The 18,856-nt window shown below is 38.2% G+C and overlaps 1 protein-coding gene across 1 annotated transcript in view; it reads right to left on the minus strand.

Annotated features, from left to right (window-relative positions):
* KALRN (kalirin RhoGEF kinase) overlaps positions 1 to 18,856 on the minus strand; it is a 695,315-nt gene that overhangs the window by 344,621 nt on the left and 331,838 nt on the right. The window contains 4 exon segments of the mRNA XM_042446189.1: positions 2,151 to 2,215; positions 2,218 to 2,427; positions 2,430 to 2,667; positions 10,226 to 10,418. Coding sequence (XP_042302123.1) covers positions 2,151 to 2,215; positions 2,218 to 2,427; positions 2,430 to 2,667; positions 10,226 to 10,418 — 706 coding nt within the window.

The following is an 18,856-nucleotide window of genomic DNA, read 5'->3' on the forward strand; positions in this document are numbered from 1 at the left end:
TCCCTTTTCCTGAAGGGAGATCCTTGAACTCATTCCTATTACAGGTTGAGCATCCCTTATCAGGAATTCCAAAATCCAAAATTGTCCACACAGGTAGCTGAGATAGTGACATTTTTGCTTTCTGATAATTCAGTGTACATAAACTTGTTTCGGGCACAAACCTTATCTATAAAATTACCTTCACCTATGTGTATAGGGTGTATATGAAACAAAATGAATTTCATGTTTAGACTTGGATCCTATATTCAAGCTATCTCATATGTATATGCAAAATTAAAAATCCAAAACCCAAAATGCTTCTGGACCCAAGCATTTTGGATCATGGAGACTCAACTCTAACAACATTTATGACCTCTTGGAAAGCAGCAAGACAAGGTCCTGGTTTAAGAGGCCTTCAGTTTAGTCTCACTAATGAACCCCATCAGCACTATAGTTTTTTGTGGGTTTTTCAGGCTATTCGGCCATGCTCTAGAAGAGTTTCTTCCTGACGTTTCACCAGCAGCTATGCTGGACATCTTCAGAGAATGCTGGCATGGAAGAGAGTAGGGTATATATACTGTTGGTTGAGGGGAAGTGATTTGCTGTTGATCTGTGTATTGTTCTGCTTGTTGAATGGCAAGGCCTCAGGGTGTATTGTAAATTAATGATCCATTGTCTCTGGGAAATCCCCCTCACCCTGAGTGGTTTTCTTTGCATTGGCTCGGTCTTGATTTTGGTGTTTTTCAGGACTGATAGCCAAACTTTGTTTATTTTAAAGGTTTCTTCCTGTTGAAGTTGTCCAGGTGTTTATGGATTTCTGTGGCTTCCCTGTGCATTCTGACCTGAGTTGTTGGCATGATCGAAAATGTCAGTGTTTTTTAAGCAGCATATTATGCCCAGGTTTATATTGTGTTATAAATGCCAGCATTCTTCCATGCCAGCATTTTCTGAATGCCAGTCACAGCTGCTGGCAAAATGTCAGGAACAAACTCTTCTAGACCACGGCCTCATAGCCCCCCCCCCAAAAAAAACCCACAAAAAACTATGGATGCCAACTCTGAAAGCTTCAACTTCCCATCAGCACTATTTGTTTGGCTTTGCCAGTATTAATTGCTGGTTACTGCATTGTGACAAGATGAAACACAAGCAACATCCAGCTGATTGGAGTCAAAGGGACACTCCATTTCCAGCTCATTACAGCATTACTAGCACTGCTGAATGCCTGCTGAGAAAGGAGGATGTGGCTGTCAGCAATCATGCTATGGGGTAGAAGATGGGGGAGCAAGACATTAGCCCAGCTGAGGCTCATGAGCCCTGATGGGGTTCCCAGGTTACTAACCGCTGATGCCTTAATAGGTTTAAATAGCACTGCTATCTCTAAACTGGGATGTCCAAACTTCTGAAAGGGAACAGCTCTACAGGAGCCCAAATTCATTTACAGTTCAAATTAGAATGTAACATTTACAAATTATTCACATATGATTCTATGACCATCCTTACACTAACTCATATCAAAAAGTCTTTCTAGTCCTATATTATCTGTTCTGACTAGCAATTATTCTTTGTCACTCCTATTAAATGAGATTGACCAACTCTGATATTGATTTTGTGGACTCATAGTTAAAAGACATGACTACACAATTGTCCTATCTACCACTTGATGGCGTGGGTACACTGCAATGATTAAGCTTCTGTTACACTTAGAGTATCCACTGCAGACAGAAACAGAATATATGTGGACCAATTTCCCTCAGTATGCATAATATTGTGTCTACCACTTATGACTAAAAAGTCTGTTTTCTATTTCACCCAAGTGGAAACTGTTCCACTCTTCTGATTTTGGTGGCCCTTAGTTCTCAACACATCATCCTGTTCTGCTAGAAAGCCTGTTGTAAAGCAACTAGGCTTAATTTTGGGTGCCTTGTGTCTATTTTGAGTATACTCAAAGCAGATAAGCTTTCATAAGAACAGCCAGAGGTGAGTTATTCTTGGCTCTTCATGCTGCTTGCTACTTCAAAAAATTAGTTCAGTGATTTTGCTTACAACTCATAAAATACATTTGCTAGCAACCTGAGGTTTATATCCCCGATTAATTCCTCATGTTGCTAATTGCAGAAACTTATATATTTGGCTAGAATATAGAGATTTTGCCATGAGATTTTTAGCTATGCCTTACCTTTTTCTGCATCCTGTCTCAAAAGTCGAAGTTGAAAGCACTGGTCCAGTTTCAATTTCGGACATGCCACATCTGATGCAAGTGTTGCCCGCGGTTGAATGCGTTTGTCCAAAAGGCTGGTGATCTTGGCACAAGACTTTGGAAATCTGCACTGCCAGGAATGCAGTTCCTACCAGAAAAACCATCACTGCACCTATAGCACTGTAACAAACCTCTGCCTTCACGGTCCAGTTCTTCTACCGGAGCTTTAATTACTTTCTTCTTGAGCTGTTGTGTTCATCTATAAGTCTTCTTGAACCCTCCACATCCCATGGAAATTCCTTCCTAGCCAACATTTCCTGAAGGTCCTCTAATCTGGATAACAAATGGATTGCACTGTTAAAAAACTCTTCCAAAGAGACTCTCAGCTCTATCCATTCATCATGATTGTAATCCAAAGATCCTTCAAACTCCTCAGTGAGTTGGGAGGGATCCACCAGTTTTGCTAGGCCTTCCACAGAGACCATGCTTGTCTAAAGAGAGAAAAAGATGCTGAAATAAGATTTAATTTCCAGGGAATACTGTACCCCCCAAATTATTTTAACTACCTTTTTACAGACAGTATCATAGGGATGGCAGGAAGGAGGAACTGGACAGCCAAATACACAAAGAAACTGCCTTCTACCACAATTATGGCTAATCAGAAACTTGTCCAGCTTCAATTTCAATTCAATGGACTGTGATTGTATGACCACACAGGCATCCTTTGGTAGAACATTTCACATTTTTCCACCCGGATATTATCTCCCCACCCCCATATCAAAAGATCTCAAGTGTGGCTTTAAATGCCATTAAAACAACAAAGAGTAAACAGTTTAAAACATTTTAAAAAATTAAAGAACCTAAAAACATATTGGATCATAATGATGGGTTAAAAAGCAGATTTAAAAGAATAAAGAGTCTTTAAAATATTTACATCAATCAGTATTTCTGTCAAATCCATCAATGAGGCCTTGATGAACAGCCAAATTTTTACTTGTGTCTAAATGAAAGAAGTGTTTGTGCCAATCGGAAGTCTAAGAGGAAGACATTCCACAATTGGGGTGCCATGGCTGAGATGGCCCCCTCCCATGCCCCAGAACACTGTTGATCTCCAGTGATAAGACACAGAGAAGGGCCCCCTAGTAGACTTCAGTCCTTGGTCAGCACAAATAGGGAGAGGTGCTCCTTCAAAAAACATCGATCCCATGCCATTTAGGGCTTTAATGTCCATCACAATCATGCTGAATCATACTTAAAATGTATTGGTAGCCAGTGCAATTCTTTTAAAGACAGGCATTACATGATATCTACATGATATGCAGTCATACACAAGCATGCTTTGCCACTACCTGCTGTTCTGAGCCTTCTTCGGTAGAGCACAGCCCAAGTAGAACACATTACAGTATACTGTATATAACATATCTGTGACACCATGACATGCTGGATCTCAAAGATGTCAGCACAATGGGTTTGAAACCCCAACTGCCTGTGCCAATTATTGTGGAAGCTTTCCCAACACTGCCACTAACTTATATCTCTCTATTAATAATTGTTCTTATTACCTTGGTAGCATGTTTGTTGTTAACTGTAAATTACTTCAGGCAACTCTTTGTTGAACACAAAGAAAGAGCTTTACATTCAGAACTTATTACTGTACCTTTCTTAGTGGATGGTTCTCGGTTTGTGTCACAGTATACAAATTGCTGAAATTACAAATTTACTACTCTCTCTCACTGACTAGGGCGGGATACACACCGCCATTTAGTACGTATAGGTACGTACTAGGGTTAGGAAGGGCGGTGCTTCCGCACCCCCCTAACCCTAGTAGTATCCTATACGTACAAGATGGCGGCGCCCTTCTACATGGGCGCCGCCATCTTTACGTACTGGACGCACAGCGTCCAGACGTGTCGCGGCGCCTATGACGTCGCGAGTCCGCGCCAGGCGCCTCGTGACGCTCATAGATGCGCCGCAGAAAGAAGCTCCGAAATGGAGCTTCTTTTTCGGTCCGCGCGGGAGTCGGGCCGTGTGAAGGCTCCGGCTCCCCCGCGGACCTACTGGCGGCGGCGGCAGGCGGTGGTCTGTACCCCGCCTATATGTTCTTTCACTGACTTAGTTCACACAGAACCTAGACCCAGCTTCCTTAGCTGTTAACCTCACAGTTTACTTGTTTACCACTCTCATACACTTAGCTCAGCTCAACTCCTCTTTTATATCCGCTCCTCAGGCGGTTTCTAATATTCCCCATAGCCTTCTTGGTTGCAGATCCCTCAGGATCTTGCCACACTCTCTTTAACACTGGACTACCTGTGTCTGTCTATAATTATTTCTCCCCTTTCATAGGCATCTTATCATACTAGCGCCAAACTCTTATCTGCCTCTGCAGGCTTAACACACACAGCATCCTTAGCTGTTACTCCATCAGGACCATGACACACTCTGGTTAGGGTTAAATCCCTGTATTTGCTATGGCAGCACATTCCCGTGCACGGTGCTGCAGGTGCCCATGCCATTTCCATCCTCTGCAGGTTGCCATATGGTAAGCTCAAATCCATGTATGGCAAGCTCGCGTATGGCATGGGCTGACAGTAATAATCATAATCATAATCATAATCTGCACCTCATATCACCCTATGTAGCTTTATAGTACAGCATGAGAAAGTTATGCTGCTGTGGATCCTGGAAATTTTTTTTTAAAAAACCTAATTTTCCATGCTTTCAAAAGCATGGAAAAAATTAGGTTTTTAAAAAACAATTTCCAGGATCCACTAGCAGCATAACTTTCTCATGCTGTACTATAAAGCTAATAGCATTACGGCTATTATTTGCTATTTGACACTTTAATTTGCTGCCTGTCCTTTCCTGAATTGTTATGTATTTATATGTATTATGCTATTATTTCTTAAATTGTATGCCATGGGCAGGTTTAATCTTATCTTCTTATTGTTTGTATGTACAGTGCTGTGCAAATCTACAGTGCTATATAAATAAATAATAATAATAATAATAATAATAATAATAATAATAATAATAATAATAATACTGCCTTCTTGTCCTAGACAGGCTAGTTCTAATTTGTATGACATTTGTATCTTCTATGTAGACACTTTAGAGTGCTTTCCACAACAGTTCTCCCATGAATTTATATATGTAAAATGTCCATTTTACAGTTGGAGATCTCGAAGAGTACCTGGTTAGGGTAAACTATTTTTTAGTGCCAGTGTAATACCTCAGTATACAAAGGCACAGCCCATGTGAATTCTGCTTATGAGTACTACCATGTGGGTAATAGAAATCCACACAGGAAAGAATGCACCAAGTCCTGCATAATATGCTACCCATTTCTTCAAAGCAGAGTTCCCTGGGCTCCTATTTTCTCTACAGATCTTCTTGTGGAAATATGTCTTTAGAAGGCAATATGTGACTTGGTCAAGACAGCCCTCTTAGCAGGAACTGAAAGCTAGATTCTCCATATACAACATCATTATTCCAGCCAATGCCTTGGCACCACATACGGTACTGGATTTTTATGAGAAGGATGCTGTGTTAATGGGCTGCTTTTAAACTTATACATTTCACTGTGAGAGCCTCTTTACAGAGCATTGGGGACTATGTTTATTACACATTCCTTGCACAAGGGTTAAGAATGTATGTTTTCATTTGATTACAGAAGCAAACCTTTCTTGAGTTGCTGGCACTTTTGAAGCTGAAAGTAACCATTAGAAACATACTTTTGGAAAGCAAGACGAAGTTTCTGTAGTGTATCATTTTAACCTGAAGTGTATAGTGTGTATCATCCTAAATATAAATCTTCCCCCTTGCCCTTAGCTATTCTGGCATGAATGCTCTCCTAAGTGGATATGTGATATTACACTGGGTTCTGCTATTTGAATTATATAGCCATTATACTGGTTTCAGGCGTGCGACTGGAAGCAGGTGTCTTATCCTGCCAAAATATACATCAACTGCTTCTTATTTTCTTTCAGATTATTCCAACTGACTTTTCTCACAGGCAGAGCACATGTTTCCATATGGCTGTTAATTTTCAACCCTTCTTAACTATGATTAAGCCAAACTAATATAAAATCTAAATGGCACATGGGTATTTACATAAGAACCTACCACAGATATCAAAAGCCACCCACAAGTCACAATGAACAAATTTACAACTATTGTTTCTTATTGGGGTTGGAATCAAGCTGTTCTCTGGACACCCTTGAACTGTAACTCCCAGCAAACCATCAGCCTAGTGATAAATGCTGGTAGGTGCACTCCATCAACCTTGGGAAGGCCATATACTTTATATCCCTGCTTTCAATGGGACTTTTAACTGTTTACTTGTTTCCTCTCTCAACAATTCTGAGAGTTTTATCTTCAGTTTACAGGTGGAGAATTGAGACTTTAAGACAGGAATGTGTTGACTAAGAAGAGTTTCAACTAAATGTCCCATGATGCAGATTCAGTGCTTTTGGCTTTCTATCACACTGGCTAGCATTCCATAAGTAGTTCCATTCTAATGTATTTAGGCTTTGTTTAGGAGAGTTGAATTCAATGACTAAGTGAAAAGCATGTTCTCACTTTTACAGTGACCATCTCCTTGACAGCCACAGCATATAGAAAGATGCTGTGTGCTTCTGAGGACCTAAACCACCTGAAAACCTACAATGGATGTCCTACTTATATAGGATAGGTCACAACTGGCATGAATTCATCCTGGGCACAAATACTAAACTTGGCCAAAGGAAACAACTGGAGTGAAACTTCTGCAGAAGCCAGAATAATCATATGTCATTTGGGGGAAGTTTGCTACAAACTTTTCGAAGGCTCTGATCCTAATGCAATGTTGTCAAGAGGTAGAGGACCTTGTTCATTACATGTTATTTTGTCCTCTCTACCAAGAACCAAGAGAAAGGTTCATTACACCTATAACAGAAACCAGTCCCAGTCAAAACCCACAGGATATGATTTTTCATCTTCTACTGGACCTGAACAAATATGTAACTTGGAAAGTAGCTTTGTTTGCCTTAGCAACTAAAAAAATCAGGAACAAGTATATAACAGGGATAGCCATAAACTGTAAAGGCGATGACTATATTTGACAAAAATTTTAATGGGCATAATGACAATTGTTTGTTTGTTTAGAAATCCTGTACCAGATACGAGATACTCACATTTTAGATATAATTTACATGTATTTTTATACTGTTATATTGTTATATTGTTATATGTATTGTTATATTGTTGTGCTGTGCAATTACCTTTGGTCAAAAGCAATAAAATTTGAATTTGAATTTAATGCAATGTGAACCTATTTCAGATTAAATTGTGCTACAGCAGAATTTTCCAGTAAGTGTCAAAAATGTGACTGACTCACTATTATCACATTACTCAAACCAAAGATACTGCACTTTGTTTACCTGGCTCATTCAGGCCTCCATCTCTGACATTTACTGACTGTAATAAGGAAATAAGTGCACTATTGTAACTGGAATTCATACACTCTTATATAGGGACCAGTTTTATAACACTGTAAGTTTAAAAGTAGCCCATTACTTCAGTGATTAAAAGGAATTTCTAAAGATTGAATAATCCCTGAAAGTAGGTTCTCTTGCCCCAGGAAAATGCACCCCTGCATCCATACCAGTTCCAGTGATTCATATGGCATTTTCACCTTGTTAGTGAAAATCCAAACAAATCTCTGAATGTGTCTGCATAAGTGTGTGTGTATGGCTCAAGAATAAGGTATTACCCTAAAAATGTGAACTTCTGCTTCATAAATGGACAGTATCCATAAAATCTGGCCTTTCAGTTTGAGAATAAATTTACTGTTTTGTGATATAGTTGTACTGACAGAATAAGAAGGTGGTATGCATTAGGGGAAAACAAAAGGACAAAATATGAGAATAAGTAAAGAAATCATTTGCTTGTTGTAATTTAGGGAGAACCTTCATGCATCCCAAACTCCTTGTGCTTCAGAGCTGTAGGTGAAGTCCTACTCCATCAGCCATTGTCTTATGAGATAAAAATCTACAAAGAGCAAGACCCTTTCTTTAAATTATGGCATCTCTTCCTAATAAGCAAGCCTGTCTGTGAATATCTGCTGGGCACCATCATCTATGGAACAGGTGAAATCATTTTATTTCCAAAACAATTTAAACTCTTCTTTGCTCTTGCTGGTCTTATAATTAATTTGTTGTTTGTTTCTGTTGTTGTAGTTGTTGTTGTGCTATTCCTGATGATTTTCAGGATATTTTAATTAACTTTTCAATAGAATGGCTTTTATATTACTAATTTGCTCAGCATTGCCTTGAGCTTTGAAGTGAGAGGAAATCTGAGAAATCATGTAAACAAATGAGGGGAAAACTCTGGTTTTGTTTCTATGTTTAAAAAAGATACAGCAAAATATACTATGCCACTGTTTCTTATGTAGAACTCAACATCATGACAGCCTTGGAACCATCATTAAAACAAATGTGTTCCTGTCTAGTCTGCACCTGTTTTCCCATTTAACATCTAGTGAAATTCACTTTAGGTTCCCCAACACCACCAGTACCAGCCAATGAAATTAAACAGGGACAGAGGGAGGAATTCAACATTATGTGTCTGGAAGGCTCCTCCCTAAATGGAATGGTCTCCTCTCCCACTGCAGCACCCTGCTCTCCTGGATATCTTCTAGAGCACAGAGGGCTGGAGGAAGAAAAACAATATTTCCAGATCTTCTGATGGAGGGAGTTAATTGGGTTCCACTTGGAGTCCATCATAGCATAATGACGTTATCTCACAAGGTGAGTTTTGCTAAGTATCAGCTGAAGGGGGAAAAGACACTTGAGCACAATTTTTGGAGGCTACAGTCTACAGTTGGCTTCAGATTTGATATTTCTTTTCAAACATACAAACAAAAGCACACAAATCTCCAAATGACCATGATCACACTTTGCTGAAAAAATCTTGAGATTACTGAGGTAGGAGGTGGGAAGGAACTTTATAATGAACATAAGATAATGTTTCACTGTACTGTCTTTTCATTGTTGAGGGGATTAATTATATACAATAAACCTTTTTTTAAAAATCACCTGAAGCTCCTAGGGCGATCATTAAATTTGGCACCAAGTATGCCAACACAGGCCGAAGAGTCCCCACCTGGTTTTTAAACCTACGCAAATATTATCTCCCTGTCACAATTGGCTTTTTCGACCCAAAGATATGACAGGAGGCCTTTTTGTTTAAAATATTCTACAGATACATTTATTATTCAGATGGGATTCTCCCTGGAGAATTGAAGATGAATAGGAATACATTATCAGACTTCATCAGGAAGGGAGAAGGAATGTGCAAAGACAAGCAAGAGCCTATCAGCTGTCATATTTCTTTTTATTTCTAATGCAACCAATCAAAACCATAGCTTTCTCATTCAGTCTTTTCAGGAGAAAAAAAATAATTTGCAAAAGCATTTCTGAATTAATGACAAGACAGCTTGTTGGGTTATTGCTCTTGTTGACAGCAAGCTCCTGGAATCTGCATTAGTCAGTCAAGTGTCAGCCTTGCTCTTTTTTTGCTTACCAACAACTTGTGACTGACTGTGTCCTCTAGGGAAAATATAAATGTGAACCTGACTACTGCTAGGGCTGCTGAAGTGTCAAAAGAATAAATCCTGCAGATTTTTCTGCAGGAGCGACAACCACAGCAGCACAGTTTCCATGGATATCCCTCCTTCATCACCTATGAAAAGTATCTTGCTTTTGAGCCAACATGGACAGTCCTCAGTGTGTGGCCATGCAATCTGAATTATACTAGTATTCACCAGTGTAATTTACCTGTAGCTAATAATCTTTCCCCACTCATTTTGCTAAGATTATGTAGCATTTTTGCCACTGATGTGCATCAGCATAAACAAAGAATAAATTAATGTCTCCTATCTCTGCCAGAGATATATTTACTAGATTTAATTTTCAGTTCAATACAGTCAGCTGTGCAAGATGTTTGTGGAATTCATGTGATCTTTCCAAATTTTATATCTCTTTATAGATTACATAAGGTTCCCCATCTTACCTCAAAGATAAATTTTGAACTTCCAAAATTTGTCTTCTGCTTCTGCCAGAAGTTATCAGGCTTGATTATCAGGGCAACATGGATTTCTGCAGGAAAGGCCTCCTGGAGAGTCTTCAAGAGAGGCTTGATCAGGTCCCATTTAGACCCCCTCATATCAATGATGACAGTGAACCCTCGTTTGCAGACATCTTCACTATAGGGATAAAACAAAGGATAAATAAGATGCCTTCAGATACACATGGTAGTACTCATAGAAATGTGAAGCTACAATTAAATGGAAGTGTTTTCCTTCTTGACCTGCTTCTTTTCTGATTCAGTACAATGTCTATTTAGATTATGGTAGCTGCCCTGTTTCTAAATGTCTCCATTTAACTGAACTGTGTTATTTTCCTATGCAATTTGTTCCTCAACTGTTGCCAGTAAAATCGTAAGCATGCAGCCATTCACCTTCAAACTAACCCTCTGGCATAGCTCATTATGATTTACAATACGAAATGAAGATTAAAACCAAGTTTGCTGAAGGTCATGCAATGAACCTCTGACTGAGTATGGATTTTATCTTAAATATCTTCCTGAAAGGAAACCCACAAATATGTTATAGACCTAAAAATAACAATAAAAGAACATTTATAACATGTAGCTATCAATTGCAATTTCCAAGGTCCCTAAGATGCATGTGTCTGAGAAAATGGTAAATGTTTGTAGAGTGAAATACTGTATTGTAAAGGGAATGTTGACAGCCTTGCTGTTGCAGACAAAGGAACTACAAAGAACAATTTTTCAAAGCTTCAAAATGAAGCTAGAAATTTGTTAATTATCAATATCGTGGGAACTACACATCATTATGCAACCTCAATCCATGCAGCAGAGTCAAACAAAACACTAGTGGGAAGCAAACTGTACTTACTGAGGAATAGCAAGTAGAAGTCTTAATTGCTGTTTTAAAGGGCTAAATCCAGTGTTATAGTATCAGAATTCCAGTTTCGCAAAGGAAGTATGTGCAGGGGCTGAAGAGGATGGTGGAGGAAGGAGGGGGAAATTTTGATACAGTATACCAATGATTCTGCTAAGGATACCATTCAACAGAAGTGAAACTGATCTGTGATACTACAAGAATAGCATTGCGATAGTTGTATTTTGTTATGATTTTGTTTGCTTTAATCCCTATAAACTGTCCAGTAAACTTATAGAACAGCCTACAGATTTTATAATAAAAGATAACATAACCTTTTACCACCCCTATAAGCACTACTTGGGCAAAGTCTACTGTACACAAGATTGTATAATATGTGATTCATATTCTGTATAATACAAAAAGATTCTGTACGACTTAGCAGGAAAAGCATCAGCATGGCTAATTCTACACAGAACACCAGACCTGGTGTTTGTGCATAGTAACCCACTCCTAGACCTCAGAGCTCAAACAACATTGACCCTATCATGGGGTTTTCTTGGCAAGTCGAAGGCTTTCATGGCCGGCATCCATAGTTTTTTGTGGGTCTTCCAGAACATGGCCACATAGCCCGAAAAAACCACAAAAACTATTTCTTGGCAAGATTTGTTCATAAGGAGTTTGGCTTTGCCTTCCTGGGAGGCTGCAAATTGCCCATGGTTATCCAGTGGGTTTCCATAGTTGAGAGGGGATTTGAACCCTGGTCTCCAGAGCCATTGTCCAACACTCAAACTACTACATCAAGCCAGCTCTCCTATGAGTTGTAGCACAGTCTAAAACACCTTATCAGCCTTCTGGACACTATACGTCTACAGAAATATTAGTGCAATGAACGTTTACAGGTATTAGTCTGATATAATCTAAATATCCTAAAGGCACCCGATCTTGTCTGATCTTAGAAGCTAAGCAGAATCAGCCCTGGTTAGTGTTTGGATGGGAGCCCACGAACAAATCCTAGGTGCTTTAGGGTATATTTCAGAGGAAAGAACTCACAAAACCACCTCTGAGTTGAGTATTCTTTGCCTAAGAATTTCTTGTGAAATTAATGGAGTTGGCTCAAGTCAGCAGGCAACTTGAAGGTACATGCGCACAATCTGAGACATTCCTCTGTTATTAGAACTCTTGAGACAGTGCTGAGCATACCAGTGCTCACTGACTGTTATGCATTTCTATTAAGAAACAAAACAAAGCCAAATGCAAACAATATTATTTCTTAATTAAATTCCTGAACTAAAAGCAAAAGGATTAGTTCAGTTTCAAACCTTATTCACAACAAGTATATAAAAGTTGATGTAATAACTTTATTTGATACCTTTAAATTCCAGAATGCTATAAATATCACAAAGTAAAGAACTATGATTAAAAATTATAAATGCCCCCCTTCTTAATGTTTGTATTTTTAATGCTAGTTTTTTTTCTTTAGTATCTTCAGTGAATTATGAATTTGTTTCTATTTTATACTGTTTCTAATATTTGGAAGTCATCTCTCAGTTTTGATTTGGAATCTTATTTTTACAGTTAATCTTTTAAAAAGTTTTTCAAAAATCTGGCCGAAGAGCTCCCATTCACTCTGCTAATTTGGCACCTTGATATTTGCATGTACTAACATGTTGAATAAGGCTATAAAGTTTGCCCTGACTTTGCAATATGTTACTCTGCTGTTAGCAATGTATTTTTTTCTGAAGTAACTAACATTATAGCAGCTTCACTACAGCTGAAATTTTTGCTTACTTACATATCAAAACAGTGAGTTGTCAAGTCACATCCTATGAATATGCAAAAGCACAAATGAGCAACAAGAAAAGCTTGAAATCCCTATTGTGCATGTTGTATTTGAAGTTTTCAAGTGCGCTGTTAATTCACATTTACATTTAAATTCATAGTTTGTGAAATTGTGGAGTTTTTTGAAACTGCATTTTCTCTTCAGTGATCCAGCTGCAGTTGTAGATATGAGGGGAAGCTATGCCTTGCAGTGCTTAGGATCAAAACAGAACAGCCTTGGTTTAACCGAATAGCCTGCGGAACAGTGGAAATATACTAATCAAAAGTGCTGGGAGTGAACTATCTCAGGAAGACTATTTACATATAAACATTGCATCAAATATGCAGTCCTACCCTGTCACTTTAGAATGGTACAGTAGTTGCTATTGAGATTCTGCATCCGTTAATGATGCTGAAGCCTTTGAGAAAGTGTAATGAGACCTTAACTATATGTAATTTTATAATATATCTCTTTAAGCATGGAAGCACCATGACCTCATTTGATGCTCAGCCATCTTCTCAAGACAGTTTATCCCAGCACATGTACCCCTCTAAACAATATATTCAGTCTTCTAAATAAGTGGTAATTAGCGGGAGGCTATTTGGCTGGTGGCAGATTACTCAGAATTAACTAATAGCATCTGATAAGTAGCTTCAGATGTTGGATGCTAAAATTTGTACAAAAGCAGCATGCAATTATCATGATGCCAGATAGTTCACATTCAGTGGATGGAATACAGGACCTGGAGGCTCTTCTAGGTGAATGCCATTAACCTAATTAAAGAATTAGCAGGAGAGAAAAGTGAATTTCTGAAATGGGATGGGAGAGGAAAGAGAGAGAGTCAGCCTTGATTCACAAAGAATGTCTAGGTTAGCATTATAATTACAAATATTATTTTAAAAATTAAAGAAAAATTAATATACAAAGGAAAAGGAAAATACACAAGAATCTATTAAGTGAATGAAAAGATGGCTATAACTTCTCCTACTTTCACCTCCAGTGTGCTATTATAAGAGCAAGACCTTTGGAGATATGTTAGGATACACATGACTGAAGAGAAAATTCTCAAAAGAAAACGTAAAACATGTATATCTACCAAGTTTCAGATGTAAAGAATCTCCTGGTGCAAGATTTTGAGTTTAGTCTGAGACATAAAGTGGCCATATTTGCTGATGATACTATATTATTTAGGAAGTGTAGAACAAAAATAGATTGTGAAGAGATCCAAAATGGTATGTCCAAACTGAGAGAATAAGGATTAACCTAGCAAATGAAAATTCAGTTTCATCAAATATAAAGCAATACATACTGGGGCAACCCCAATCCCAAGTTTCCATATATATTGATGGGATCTGAGTTGGTAGCAACTGATCTAGAGGTCACAGTGTATAGCTTAAATCAGGCATCAACTCAACTGTGCAACTGTGCAAGAAAGGACAACTTCCATGCTGGGCATACTTAGGAAAGGAATCAGAAATAAAACTGCCAATATCATATTACCCTTAACTGGGCAGTTTATCTGGAAATTTGTCCCATGAATGTACAATACAATATTCTTCTTCCTATATCATGCACAACACTAAGATCACTAAGAGCAGAGGACGATCTTGGAGTGGGATGGACTTTCGTTTCTGGAGGTTTTAAAGATGAGATTGGATGGCCATCACCCAGCGATGCTTTAGCTGTGGACTGCTGCACTGGCAGAGGTTTGGATTAAATGGTACTTTCCAACTCTATGATTCTAGGATTCAAACAGAAGCTGTTGATGTCAGAAAGCAATGAATGAGGTACTAAGGGAAAGTAACTAAATAACATATTTAGAATTTTAAAAATAGACAGAAAAAAATATACTGCATTTTGTGAATGATATTCACTCAAAGACAACTGTAGCAGATCTTTCCTCTTCAGATTTTTCTCCAACAGTCTTAGAATAATGGCTGCTGGAAGCTCACCAGTCCTAGTGTCTTACTCCAATAAGTAATCCTACACTTGGCTCAATGAAATAACTAAAGAGCACAGATATTTCCTAAGGCTACTGAAGGCAGGGAGGTCTACTATCACATGCCTTGAGACACAGTGAGAAGAAGGGAAATTACCTCTTCCACCCATTATCATTCAATCAGTCCTGACTATGAAGACTCATGCAAACACCATGTCTACCTAGAAGTCCTTTCCAGGTGTTTCCAAGTAAGTGTGCATAAAGTTGGTTGCCTTTGGTACAGTATACAATTACAATAGATGTATTTTTGTGGTGCCTGTATGTGTGCTTGATCATGGATAGCACTTCTGATTGATTCCTCAAGGGGCTCAACTACATATTAACCTTGGGAGTGGGAGGCTCAGTTCCCAAAGCCTAAACTTAAGGAGACACAAACCTTCTCTGAGCTCCCCCTGTTCTGGAGTGGATAAATACAACAGGCATTGGTGATATAATATCAAAGCTTTAGATGGATGTACATTAAAAATGTTATATGTACATGGCCTTTTTTGTCAATAAAAACTGTAGAGGATTAATTAACTCTCTGAAAGTGTTAAATTTTCCTCAAAGTATAATAACTTGCTTACTTTTGTTAATTCTTTATCTTATTACCAAACAAGTCACCTAGCACATTACATAATAACTACAGCCTGACAACTGTCATGCATTGGAAGTTTCAGATGAGATAATGAAGTATCATGGGAAACCACTTACTTTTTAACTCTAGTAGAAAAAAATTAAAGATATGACCTAAAAGAAGTTAATAACTTCTTAGGGGCTATTAATTTATCTACAATTCTGCTAACATGTAACTAAGAAATAAAATACCTTCTAGCATGCACAGGTTATTGTCACCTACTATCAAAACACCAGCCTACAAACTTCCACATGCATGAAATTAAGACACAGAGTGTCCAAAGTATAAGTTTGGCTTTCAGAATACGCTTCAATTCTTCAGGTTTTGCAGAGAAACCTCTATATCCCTCATGACAGTAACATGCTGGAATAAATGTCTTCTGTTCCAGCCTGGCTTCTCTTTCTTCTGGGGTTTTTTTTTTTTTTTTGGTTCATTTTCTCTTGACTGCTGTTAGTTTAAGAGAGTCTACCTCACTTGTTGAGTATGCCTGCCTCTGGAGAGGCAAACATGATTAAGAAGAAGATAGAGTTATTTAGAGAAATGTATACTTTCAGAAGCAGTTCTTTAGGAACAGATGCTACATCTCTCATCAAAATGATGCAAAAAGTGACCAACATGCCTGATCCACATCTGTAAAATTTAAGATTTATACCTGGGAATTAAGAAGCCTTGAAAACTGGCAGAGAACAAAAGGGGTCAAGGAGGAGGAGGAGGAGGAGGAGAATAATTTCTATAATTTACTTTAATTGTTGGCTTTGGTTTTCTTTTGGAAGGGATCTGAAAGTTTCAAGTATCTTTCCACCTCTTAGATGTTTTAAATGGTATTAATGGCACTGCATGGTTAACATAGTACACTAACTAGCAGAGATACTAACAAGTGTGATTAACGTTTGAGAAACCATAGAAAGCCTGTGAGTGTCAGTATTGTTTTTCAACAAATACACTCAAAATCAGGGAGGTTAAAGAGAATAAATTCCTCTGGAAATTAATTACAGACTATGGGTCAAAGTATATATTTAGCACTAGATACTCCCCTCATGATCCAAAGCATTAATTTAACTTGTACTTCTGGGAGGGCTTAATTCAACTTGTATTTGTTGGAAGGTAATAGATCACTCTTGAGTAATAATCAAAGATTCCTGTTGTCACTATATATCTGTTCATACTACATTGTCATGATTACTATTACTCAGTGCAAATAAATGCTTAGGTCTAGGACCACCAACATTTCTGCCTCTCTCTTTCTAGTTTTTCATGTACATATTCTTTGTTTTTGTTTCATAATTCACTTTCTTGCTCAGTGCAGTAAATAGTCTCACTATTAATGTTAAAAATATAGACCCAGTTGAGCATTATGTTGTTCTCTGGTATATCCCTAAAATAGCATTAAGGCTCACACCACTTGAGTGTGTTGGTAAGTATTATAATTACACAGTGAGAATAAACTCATAAACTCACAAAGTTGGTATTACAAATGTGCTGACTTTACCCAGGTGTGTACATGCACACAGATACTAACAAGAGGAGGCAGGTAGTGGTTGTAGAGGACTCCTTGCTGGATACAGAAGCAGTGGTTTGTGGGCCTGACAAGATGCTTTGGGAAGTGTGTTGTTTTCCTGGGGCAAAGATCCATGATGTGACAGTGAGGCTGGCAAGACATGTCAGGCCTACTGAACTTTTGCTTCATGTGGGAACCAATAATACTGCAAGGTACAGCCTTCAGAATATCAGAAGGGATTATGAAGCTTTGGGTAGGAAGTTGAAAGAGCAGTCAAAGGGCATGGTCCAGGAAGAGAGAGGAAAATAGCGGATGTAAACAACTGGCTCCACAGATGGTGCTGTAAAGGATGATTTGGATTCTTGGATCATGGGCAGCAGTTCCACAGGGGGGGGGGATCTGGCAAGGGATAGTGTGCACCTCACATTTTTGCCAAAGTCTCAAAAAAATGATCAGGAGGGCATCAAACTCAGTTATGTGGGGGAAGGAGACTGTATTTTGGAAGGCAGGAGTTCATCAAGAGGTGGAGATAATAATCAAACTGTTATAAAGAAACAAGGCAAATGTCAAAGACCCAAAAGTGGGAAGCAAACAATCCAGTCTCATGACTGGAACGTAGTAATAGAGCGGTATAACCTATTTAAAAGAAACAGGCCAAACAGGAAATGAGGAGGAATAGCATTATATGTCAAGTATGTTTACATCTGTGAAGAGATCCAGGACCTATAACCTGGAAGCCAGGTGGAGAGCATCTGGATAAAAATGAAAGGACAGGGGAACAACAGGGCTGTTATTGTGGGAGTCTACTAAAGACCACCAAGTCAAACTGAGGAATTGGATGATGTCTTTCTAGAACAGATGACCACACATTCAGAAAGGAGAGATGTAGTAATGATGGATGACTTCAACTATCCTGATATTTGCTGGAAGTCAAACTCAGCCAAAACCTCAAGGTCAGGCAAATTCCTCACTAGCCTCATAGACAACTCCATCTCTGAAAAGTTTTATTTTATGGAAGCTTGGATTAACTAAAGTAACTTGGATTAACTAAAGTTTATGGAAGCTTGGATTAACTAAAGTAACAGGTGAAAAGCAGCCCTGTTAAGTTCCCATGAGTGAACAAATCTGAGTACATTGGAGTGGGGGGATGTGGCACATTTAAAATGAAAAAGTCAAAACACTTCATTTTAAAGAACTGTACTTTAACACCTTTAAAAATGAGTTTCTTAAGACTTCTGTTTAAAGAAGAGATTAATGAGATTAAATGTTAAATGAAGAACTGAAAGAAAATATACAAGCTGTTTCACTCAAAGAAGTGGAGGAGGAAGAAAACCAAGCCATCAATGTAACTTGGCAGGAGATTTATATGGAAATGAGAATGTCTGAGACAGGAGATCAATGATACTATATCAGTAATGAAACTGGGGAAGAAATAGAGACAGATGGAGAAGGTGTTCAGCAAGCACACATGTCCATTGAAAAGAACAGGATTTGAGGCCCTGTTTTTTTCCTGTTGGGGGGCAGGAAGGGTCCAGAACAAATCCCCCCCTCAAGAGACAGTTATATTTATGCAATATGGATGCAGCCTTAATTATTGTTTATTCTATTAACTAATTTGAGTTAAATATATAGAAGAAGTGTAACTAATAGCTAAAATAGAGTAAGGTGCAATCTAAAAATGAAATGTGCCTGTGGAAAAAATAGTTGAAAATCATGGCTTTTTCCCCTTCTGCTTTGTTGGTTATAGTTTTTGTATTATTATTATTATTATTATTATTATTATTATTATTATTATTATTATTAT

This window comes from Sceloporus undulatus, chromosome 1 (assembly GCF_019175285.1).
Source record: "Sceloporus undulatus isolate JIND9_A2432 ecotype Alabama chromosome 1, SceUnd_v1.1, whole genome shotgun sequence".
NCBI classification, from domain to species: Eukaryota; Metazoa; Chordata; class Lepidosauria; order Squamata; family Phrynosomatidae; genus Sceloporus; species Sceloporus undulatus.